This window comes from Phragmites australis, chromosome 2, assembly GCF_958298935.1.
Source record: "Phragmites australis chromosome 2, lpPhrAust1.1, whole genome shotgun sequence".
NCBI classification, from domain to species: Eukaryota; Viridiplantae; Streptophyta; class Magnoliopsida; order Poales; family Poaceae; genus Phragmites; species Phragmites australis.
The window spans coordinates 28,055,676-28,067,314 of NC_084922.1; the positions used below are offsets into that span (position 1 = coordinate 28,055,676).

The 11,639-nt window shown below is 37.6% G+C and overlaps 1 protein-coding gene across 1 annotated transcript; it reads right to left on the reverse strand.

The window, feature by feature from the left end:
- Positions 1-5,957: 5,957 nt before the first annotated feature.
- LOC133907047 (uncharacterized) lies at positions 5,958-10,159 on the reverse strand. Its single transcript, XM_062349047.1, has 3 exons — positions 9,812-10,159; positions 9,212-9,334; positions 5,958-6,431 (listed from the first exon to the last, which is right to left on the reverse strand). The coding sequence occupies exons 1-3, from the start codon at positions 9,999-10,001 to the stop codon at positions 6,214-6,216; spliced, it is 531 nt and encodes a 176-aa protein (XP_062205031.1). The 5' UTR covers positions 10,002-10,159; the 3' UTR covers positions 5,958-6,213.
- Between the last annotated feature and the right edge of the window lie 1,480 nt (positions 10,160-11,639).

The following is an 11,639-nucleotide window of genomic DNA, read 5'->3' on the forward strand; positions in this document are numbered from 1 at the left end:
ACATTACAACATTTCTATGCTATTTAATTTACTATCATGGTAAATTAATAAATACATGGTCATTTCATGTAGTACATGGCTCATATTTCCAACAAAGAGTTTAATAAACGCATGTTAAATGGTCACAACTTTCTAAATTGGGCTATGCACGTAAAACTTTATTTAACGTCCTGAGGACTCATTGCAACAATAACTGCACCTCAACTTGAAGCCCCACTGATATTTGGACAACTCAAATATGTTGCCTTATATTTTTAAGGCGTTACCTCTATTCATATCCAATATCTGATGGAAGAGGATCTACATGCTCTTTGGACATCATTCAGATAGCGCTATGATCAGTAAAAAAAATGATTTTTCTTCTACCATAAGCAATATATGAATGGCCTATCATTTGTTTTTAGACTATAATCCTTGGCAGATTATAACTCTATTGTTCAGAAGATCTGCTCCACTTAAGCATAATTTCATGGATCTAACAAGGGTAATGTTTTTTTTTCAAGCAAAAAATGTTCACAATGACAACTCACAAGTTTGTTATAATTGTGATTATACGAATCACCGTACCATGAAATGCCATACCCCTACGCATTTGGTTGATCTATACCTCATGTCTGTTGGAAAAGGAAAATAAGTTCTAGGGGATAAGTTTGAAGTTCACTTCAAATATGCAAATCAAAAATAATATGGAAAAAACTTGTTCTCAATATGTTTCTCAAGAGCATAGCAACAACATGATCCAGAAAAAAAAACTACACGACTTCCTTAACAAAAATAACATGCTTGTGGAATATAATTCCCTAGACATGTTTGGAGACCTCATTTTGTCTCTAAATCCCCAATAATTGTTATAAGCCAATCTTAGTACTACTAAATATTGTAATTTGATTGTTGCCATTATTTGTATCTTCAAAAAATTATATGAAATTTGTATACGAGTTTACTCTGATATAGAATTTACGGGAAACAATCAAATAAAGAAGAAAATTTGTTTAGTCGATAGTTGTACCACTAATACAATATGAATGAACACATAGTATTTCCATACTCTTAAAAAGAGGCAATAAAATATTATGACCATCGCTAGACGTGATGGATTGATTGTCGGTTCCGCCAGAGCCACAATCACTCTCCTAATGGGTATTCAAGTTAGTAATCGAGGATAGACTTATGTATTCTGATTCTACACATACCCTGTTAAATTATAAAGATATCCGTCAAAATAGTTTCCATTAGAAACTCATAATGACAACAATGATGAATATTTATTTATCACCATAACAGATATGACAAACAAGTGCTTGTGAAAATTACTTCAATTTCATCTGAATTGTATCATACACACATAAATCTCGTACCATATTTTGTGTTTAAAATATTTTTTCATAATCTTGATTGAATTCAAGAATTGGCATGATCGCCTAGGTCATCCCTGTTTATGGATGATAAGAAAAATTATCAGCAATTCTATTATTCACAACATCAATGTTGCAATATTCTCAAAATCCTTAGATTTTGTGTCACTGCATGTGCCATAGGGAAATTAATTTTAAAGCTCTCTTACCTTAAAATTAAAAATGATCCGCTCAATTTCGTTGAACACATTGAAGAAAATATATGTGGTCATATTCAACCATTATATTGACCATTAAGTTACTTTATGATGCTCATAGATGCATCTACAAATTTATTGCTCAAATTAAGAGTAAATTATCCTGAACACAGGATAAAATCCATTTGAATGGATAATGCCGTTAAATTCAATTCACGAGCCTTCAGTGATTCTTGTACGACTTTAGGCATTAATTTGGAGCATTAAGTATCTTATGTGTACATGCTCAAAATGGTCTAGCTGAATATCTAATCGAGAGAATTAAGTTAATAGCATGACCATTATTCTAGAATTGCAATTTTCCATCCTCATGTTGAAAATAATGCGGTATTACACACCGTAGATTTAATTCAAATAAGACCAACTGCATATTATACAGCTTCTCTATTGCAGTTAAGTACGTGGAAATCAAATAAGTATTTCTCATCTGCGATAATTCGGCTACATTGCATATGTACCGATATCTGCAACGTACATCAATGGACCCTCATAGGAAATTGGGGATCTGTATGAGGTATATTTTCTGTAAATCATAAATACCTCAAGCCCCTAACAAGGGGACTTATTCATAGCTCGTTACACTGATGAGGACAATTTCTAGGCATTAGCGGGAGATCGAAAGTACCACAAAGAATACCAAGAAATATATTTGATGCCACATGCATTCAGTCCTCATATATGAGCATTCAATCCATGGATCCAAGTACTAAAAAATCTGAACAAGAAGTTCAAAGATTCATAAATTTACAATATATTGCAAATAATCTATCATGTGTATTTACTGACAACAAAGGTGTCACTAGATCATATCCCCGCACTCGATGCGCCAGAAAGAATGGAGGCACCTAAAAAAACCACTCAACTCCCAAATGCAAATAAGAGAGGAAGAAATACGGTCACAAGGGATAATGATTTTTATAAGCATCCTCGAAAACAAAACAGTAAATACAAATTAACATGAAGTTGATTGACACATTATGGATACTCAATATCCAAGGCCTATGGATGCTCAACATCCACGACCTAGCACAAATGTGCATACTATTTTAAGGTGCTGGGACATCGGAACACCCTAACTCTATTGTTGTGAGAAATCACAATGGGTTAGAAATAGTAAATGAAGTATCCACAAAAGTATATTGATTCTAGAGAATCATACAATAGAAAGACTGCAATTGTCGATAAATATTTCTTCTCGAAAATTGCAAAGACCTTCAACTGGATCCAAGCCAAAGTCCATGACCATAGCAGAGTGCCTCAAGTGCTCGAACTGGACCAGATAGATCAATTGAGGTAGATTTGTACTCGCTCAATAAAAGAGAGGTATTTACCATAGTAATGTCTACTCCTCAAAATATCCTCCATTTGGGATCAAATGGTTTTCGTCCATAAACGGAATGAAAACAATGAGGTGGTGATACAAAGTGAGGCATGTAGCACAAGGGTTCACACAGAGATCCGTCATCGATTTTTGATGAAATATTCTTTCCAGTTATAAGTGGAATAACGTTCTGATATTTAATATCATTGGTAGAATTTGGTCACTTGATTCGAAAATATATATGAAAGTTCCTGAATGACTTGAAATTCTAATTTCAAAGTAAATTGTAACATGTATTTTGTAAAGTCACTTCATGACTTAAAAAAGTTGGATAAATTATGGTACAACCGATTGAATGAGTTCCTTCTGCGGAAGGGCTACTCAAATGATGATTGCTCATATGTGTTTACTTTAAACAAAAGGATTTTGAATCATCTCAATGTATATATAGATGATCCTAATAATTGGAAATGCAGAAGAATCACACGATCTTTTTAAGACGAAATTTGAGATGAATAATTTGGATAAAACCAAATTTTTCTTATGTTTGCAACTTAAGCATACTAGTCAGCATATATCCAGAAGATATTGAATAAATTCAATATGGATATATCATCCAAACATCTATGGTCGTTTAATCCCTTGAAATGGATAAAAATCCATTCAAATCTCGGTATAATGATAAAGGGATTTTTGAATCTGAAGTTTCATATCTCAGTACCTTTGTAACGCTAATGTATCTTGCAAATTACAACATGCCTGATATTGTATTTGCAGATAATTTGCTAGCTAAACATAACGCAAATCCAACAAAATACCATTGAGCAGGAGTAAAGGATATCCCCAGATATCTCTAAGGTACAAAAGAATATTTGTTTATTTTATCAGAAAAACGAAGACATAACTATAGTTGGATATACATATTTTAGCTATTTATCTGATCCTCGTAATACCGGATCGCATATAGACTTTGTATTCTTATATGGAGGAAAAACCTTCTAATAGAAGTCATCAAAATCAGACTCTCATAGTTACTTCCACTTATCATTCTAAAATAATTATATGAATATGTATGGCTTCACATAATGATTAACCGCACATAATAATTATGTGGTATTGATTCATTAGAATCATCTACTATTATCTATGAAGATAATGCTGCTTGTATTGCTCAAATATATATATATATATATATATATATATATATATATATATATATATATATATATATATATATATATATATATATATATATATAGTGCAATATCACGTAGCATATTGCCCAAAATTATTTTATCCTCATGAGTTACAGAAATGGAGGATAGATACTTTGCAAAATAACATCATGTGATACTCTTACAAATTTATTCACAAAGTCTTTACCCAACATATTTATTCCATTCATAAAATTAGTATAAGGCGACTTTAAGATATGCAAAGTTCAGAGAGAGTAAATCCCTAATGCATAACTTGTTATGATCCTCAGACCATAAATATTGTACTATTTTCCTTTATGAGTTTTTTCTGTCAGTGTTTCTTATAAGATTTTTAATGAGGCAACATCAATACAAGCGGATAGGCTACATCATTTTCTATATTACGATTATTTATCTTTATATTTTTCTCACAGGGTTTTTGGAGGAGATTTCATTGCGTTATATACCTATGACCAAATTTGATCAAGGGGGAGTTTTATGATACAAATATTAATGATCAATTAGACATCCATTGAGGAGGGATACTTTTCTAAAGGGACATCTATTAGGGAGGGATGTCTTCCTTAAAGATATGAACTTGTTCTTTTATTTTATATAAATCAACATGAGTGCAATAAAAAAATCAACAAGATTTTATTCTCTACTCTCTATTGTTCGTTTTTTCTCCAACAGGTTCTTCGCCCATTTTTATCATTCTAAACCGTCTTTCGTCATATTAGGAAAAACAAGTTCGAAAAACGTAAGGCTAACCTTGGGGCTTACTTGAGAGCTCATTTGTTGTACTTTTGGAGGGGACCATTCGACGCAAGCTCACCCTCAGATAAGATGTTGAATAATGAGATCCTCTTAGGCCAACTTTCGTTGCATCGATCATTTGCCTTGAGTTATATTTCACCACGATTGCGTAGGGGCAAGAGCTCACCCACACAACAAGTATTAAGCTAAAAAGTAGCGACCACTAAATCTTTTCTAGATATGTTGACAATAATACAAAAGTATTCATCAGTTTATTCCACGGCAAAGTATCATATTGAAGATTTAAAATAACTTTTTCATGCAGTTAATTGCCTTTAGTGCCCCGGTACATGGCTAACCGAGTTCGCAAGGGATTGTGCGGCAATTCCTACATGCTGCATTCCTGGCGGTATCACTACGCAACCTAACGCAAGATGGACAAGATTGCGCATGCGCTCTTACATGCGTGGATTAGCAAGATTTGGATCTCTTGATAAAGGGACAACGAATCCAATTCATGAACAAGCAACTGATTTTCAGTCACCGATTTGTACCTCCTCTGTCGAAAAAACTGCTCTGCACCTGGTATCATAACCGCCCACCATGCTTTGAGCTTGCATTTTCTCACCATGGCCGTGGCTCAGCTAGGCTCACCATGGCCGCCGCCGCGTCTCCATCGAAGCCGAGGTGTCGGGAATGAGGCAAGTCGGATCATCACACATGCAATTGTGTTGCATACTGCATTCTTTGAGATCGTTACGATACAAAGCCTGATAAAGCCACAGGCAGCATGTCCATCACACATCGCCAGAAATTGTTGCTGCAAACTGGAAGTTGGGGATGGTATAATCTGGCGTTACACGGCATGGCGTTACACGGCGCATGCACGTTTTCATTTTTAATCGAAATTTGCAGTATTTCTAGATCAAGGCTCTAACTTAGCAGTATCTAAGAAAAATAATACGAGGGCCTGAGATGAACATTACATGAAAGAACTGAATCGTCACGACTCAACCAAAATGAGTATGCAGAACCTCATGACATCTTGGTTCCAGAGAGTACAAACCCGATCGAGCATACAGGGACCTATGTCGATTTCCATGTAAGATCAAAGCATGTGTTAAGGCACAAAGTCACGCTCTGAAGAAGGATTGGAAAAGAACAGACTCAATAATGCAAATGATGACTCGTTACTGTAGCGAGGCTACTCAGATGTCTGTATAATGTTAGAGCTCATAAAATGAAAACACAGCACAAACTGCGATCAGACTGCAACTATCTCCACCATAACATGGCAGTGAAGGTGTCGCAAAAGGAGGGGTGGCTGCTCATTTCTTCGTAGCAGCCTGACCAATAAATTTGGTAAGAACATAGCAATCTGGTGGCGTAATGTTCATATAGTAGTTATGTATCGTCTGTGTTATTTCGAACCCAAACTTCTTGTAGAAAGTGATGGCATCGTCGTTGTTTGTCTGAACATGCAAGTATATCTCAGAGATGTTCTGCTTTGCAGAGAGATCAAAAACATGGTTCAGCAGCATTGTTCCTGTCAAAATAAAATCAACCAATTATAAGATGGCATAAATCATTTGTGTCCGTCTTGTGTATAGAGTGCATCATAATTGAAATAAAAAAAAGACTTGCACTTCACGCACATGAAGTCAACAAAAAAATAATCAATATTCATCTTTCTCAACTAGCATCAGGGTCCAAAAATTCGTCGAAAACCGGTCAATTCGGTCCGCACCGAATTCTGAATTCAACCGATTTTTGAATTTGAATTAAAAAAATTCAAAAAAAAATAAAAATTCACAAAAATTCTAAAAATACTAGAGACAATTCTAAGACTTCCCGTGAAAAACCATTAAAAAATAATGTCCTTTGCATCATATTTTATGGAGAGGAAGTTTGTAAAAAAAAAGTGTGCTTTGAAAAGCGTGCAGCTCATTTACTAAGGTTCACGTTAAGGAAAATATTAACATGCAAACACATATTTTGTGTGTGTAGGGTGTACCTTAAGAGGATCTATATAATTAGTTTCACTTCATTTAGAGTTTTATTAATTTCTCCATAACTTTTACAAAGTTCACAAGCATAAAGTGAACATGTTAAGAAACAATACTGTAATTAACATTTTCATGTCTACCATTATTTTTCCTACATAAAGCATAGTATAAGTAAACTAATAAAAGTGGTTTCACTAATTTTGAAGGTGTGATGGGTTAGTTATGAATTAATCTATTCACAACATAATTACACAATCCTGCATGTTACAATACCTATTTCATGAGTTCATGTATTTTTAAAAGACATATGATCATGTAAGAAGACTAACAAAATTTATTAGCAAGAATTAACTATGCATTTAACTAGGATCATGTAAGAAGACTAACAAAATTGGTTTCATGTATTTTTACAGGATATAGGATCCTGTAAGAAGACTAATAAATTTATTAGCAAGAATTAACTATGCATTTAACTAGGTTTAGCAAATACATTTTCTCACAGAAAATATTCAACTTTTTATAATTATAAATACTTTTATCATGTAGATCATATTACAAGGAAACCAACAAAATTTATTTCACTTGATTTGAAGCTCAGATGAATTAGTTATCATTTTTACAAGGTTGTGCTATTTTTATGGTTTTTCTTGAACCTTACGGAAATTCGATAAAACCGAATGGTTTTCGATGAAACTCGAGCGGTTTTTTTACTACAAACGAAATGCGAAAAATGCGGTCGAATACCAACGAAATCGAGCAATTAATCGGTGAAATCATCCGGTTACTAAATGCCCAATTCGGTCGGTTTTTGCCGTGGTCAAACCCGTTTGACCAAGTGAATTCTCACCGAATTTCGATCGAATTTTCCGAATATCAGGAATTCGGTGACCTCCGCATTTCGGGGTTCAAACGAATTTTTGAACCTTGACTAGCATCCATATTCAAAAGCATGTTACAGTATAAGTAACAAGCATAAAGTTACCGGAGAATAACCTCCAGATACAAACTTTCTTATCAAACTGCATCTCTAAAGATTTCTTAAAATTGCCATGATAACTTATTTGTTTTAAAAATGGAGTCACGTATAAACAGCAGAGGTTGCAGCAAGAGGTCCACATTTACTGAACATTAGACTTTGTTAGCTCTTAAATTTCCATCTGGAATCTATGGAATTCGACAGCCAGAAGATAACCATCTAAGCAGGTAACAGCTCAGTAAACGAGTGGTGTTAGCTTAGCATTTAGAGGACTCCGAACTAATCGAAAGAGTAAAAAGAACTATTTTTGGAGGAAAGAGGCTAGCTGTCCAATGCTAATCTTATGTGCTCCTGAATCATCTCTTAAAGTATGTGTATTTGAAAAAACTAAATAGTTGCTGGCAAAATTTACACAAAGCTATTATCATGCTGCACACTTGTTGCACAATGATTCTTTAAGCTTCCTGTTGGAGTTAAAGACAGAAGGTATTTTATCTTGATATGGAAATAACAATCTAAGGGTTCTTACTTTGACTATATTAATTTGAGGCTTGAATGGTGTTAAAGCAAAAGTGCATTAGTTTTTAACCTGATTTTTCAGTACTGACACTTACAGATTGTTGATTAAGCATAACACTTAAGAAAAGCAGCAGAAGTGATATACACCAACTCAATATGAGCAGGACTACCAGCAGGTAGATTTTAGAAATGCAAAAAGATTCGAGAAGCTAATACAAACCTGAATGGTATCAGCACATTGGAATCACTCTTGCAAATAAAAAGCCGTAGTACAATTTTTTATTCTCTTACAGAATGTATCACTTAGCAACACCCGTGTCCAAATTTATTTGCCAAATCAGACACCCCGAATCCAAGTCGGATTCCGACACCGGTATCGGATTCCGAGTTGTATTTCGCGTGTCCAAATTTTCTTTGCCGAATAGGACACCCAAGTCCGAGTCGGATTCCGACACCCGTGTCCGTGTCCAGGTAACACTGCTTATAAGCAGCACATACGATATTGTAAGGAACATAGACCTGAACTTGGTGAGCATATACTACGTTTTGGGGTTGTGTTAAAAGAAGATGGTGGCATAACATTGTGAATACAGTCAAAGTTGGGCTGGAAAAATGACAATGGTGCAATTAAGTGCACATACAAGATACAACTATACTGTTTGATTGACACTGTCAAGGTGTCAACTATCAAGAATAAAAGCATGTAAACTCATGATGTTGTGACCAAATATATCAATCTAAATCAATGATAATGCAAACATCCCATGGAAGAAAGGATGATCTCATCAAATAACTGAAAATGTAACAGAAAGGGGAAATACTCACCGATACCAAGGCCGCGATACGGTGCCAGTACACCCAAGGTCATGATGTAAACGCAGACCGCCCCTCCTTCCTTCTTCTCCAGGCGACACACAATTGCGCCAACGCATATATCGCTGTAATAAGCTGCATACAAATATAGTAAAAGAAACATCAGTTGTAGACATCAGGAACCAGGAGCAGCAACCTATTTCATACGAAAGCAGCTAGATCCAGCGGAGGTATCAGAATAAACAGTATCTGTCCCAAATGCATCCATTTCAACTTGGGGTAATCACACTTCCTTTCCAGCCTGCCCTAAACACCATTGCTACAAATACCCTCCAAGATCGGCCCTAACCAAACGAATCATCCTTTTTATACATCACATTCGCCTACATCCTAATGGCTTCTTCTCAATCTCGCCGCAAAGACTCATCCTTTGGGTTCTATCCGCAGATCCAAGAGCTCAGAGACGTGCATCCCCAAAACAAGCATCAGCCGGAGGAAGTCAACAGCCGATCCCGGCTTGTCGGATGGGGCCTGTGCTAGGGATGCAACCATCGAACAGGGAATAGAGAGGGGGGCGAGGAGGAGGAGAGAGGGATGTGTGGGCGGGCGCACCGAGCTTGGAGAAGTCCTTGGAGGCGATGGCGTCCTGGTAGTACTTGTCGTTGTAGCGGACGGGGAAGAGCGCCGTGTTGAGCTTCTTGAGCTGCATCACGTTCTTGTCCCGCACGCCGTCCAGCGACGTCCGCTCCGCGCCGCCACCCTTCTCCTTGCTCGCCGCGACCTCTCCGTCCCCCGTGCCCATCCTCCCCGGCCTCTCTTGCCCAGAAGGCTCGATTCCTCTCTCCTCGGCTTCTCTCTCGCGCGGGCGCGCGAGGAGTCTTGAGAGTTGCGTGCGGCGCGACCACGGCGGCGGTGGCGTCTGGCTGACCTTTCTCTCTGGTGTGGTTGGTCTCCGAGCCCAAAACCCTTCGGCTCTTTTGGTGTTTCCCGATTCCTCTGGCTGACATGTAGGGCCCAAGGTGCAGTGCCTGTGGGGCCACGGACTTGCAAAGAGCCAAAGATGATGTGGCGTGCCCTGCCAACTTGATTATGCGTTCTTTTTTAAGTATTAGTCGGATACACATAAAGATATTTAAATACGCTGTGTCAATTGAGTTAGTCTAAGGCATGTACGATTCAGGTATGGTATGGTATGGTTCGAGCTGAGATGGGCTGTACCGGTATGATACGAGACCATGGGCTGTGCCTGGGCAGAATGTATGGCACGGCGTGCCAGCATGGCACGGCCTAGCTTAGGTCGACACGAGCACGGCACGGTCAGGTACGATCTGATCTGACACGTATGGGTCCAACTATTTTCTATATATTTTTTAATTTTGTAGCTATTTTTTATCTATTTTTTATCTTATTTTTATCTATTTATATATATATATATATATATATTTTAATTTTATCGGGCCGGTTGTGCTGACGAGCCGTCTGTGTGCTGTTGGACCGCCCATGGCGTCATGGTCGTCGTGCCCGCTAGGCCGGCCATGCCACCGGGTCGCAATCGTGCCCGAGCCGACTCGACATGATACGGTAGACGACGGGTCGTACCATAGGCCAAAAGGAAGGCACGCGGGTCGACACGGCACGGCCTATTACAATAATTAGACCGGCCTAAGTGGCTCATTTGACCATCTCTGTCGTACACATACTCACTCACGTTACACATAGTTACATGTTAGTGCTCGTAGAAAACTAGTAATAAATATTTTCTGATTTCAAGCAACCGATTTTTTTTTTGAATCATCGGAATATTATTTTCACAGTCAACTTGACTTTTAACCACACTTTCATAGGACCCCGTATGAGAGAGATATGTTCCTTTTGTTGCACGGTGGTCTACTGAATCCTAATCGAATTTGGATACCGAGTTGTATTCGAATTGGAGTCTGTTTGTCTTGGACATGGAAAGTTGGCGTCGAGGTAATGTTATTGCCTTGGAAAGGTGATGGTTTACTTTTGGAATGTTCGTCATTTGATGTAGAGGTGGCCGACTGAATTTGGCGTCCATTTGAAATGCTCCAACATGTTGAGACATATTCTCCCATATTTCTAAGTAATAAAACATCACAAGATTTATTTAGTAACATCTCATCCTCATAAGTATGAATACGAACAGAGGGAAACGAGGTCACCTCATGATTTAATTGAAATGTACTGGCTTTATAATGGAATCTTGCGGAAGTGTAACAACTAGAGGATCATTTGTTGTGGTTGTATCTGAAGGAGTGATGTCCTTGTCAGATGTGGTAGCCATTCGGCCAGTGGATGTGCCCATGAGCCACCATCGCTTGAAGAGCTACCGTTGCCAAGGTTCGGACGGCCGACCGTTGTTTGGGCTAGCCCGTCGGATGGGCGTGGCCAGTCACCATCGCCATTACCGGCCTAGGGC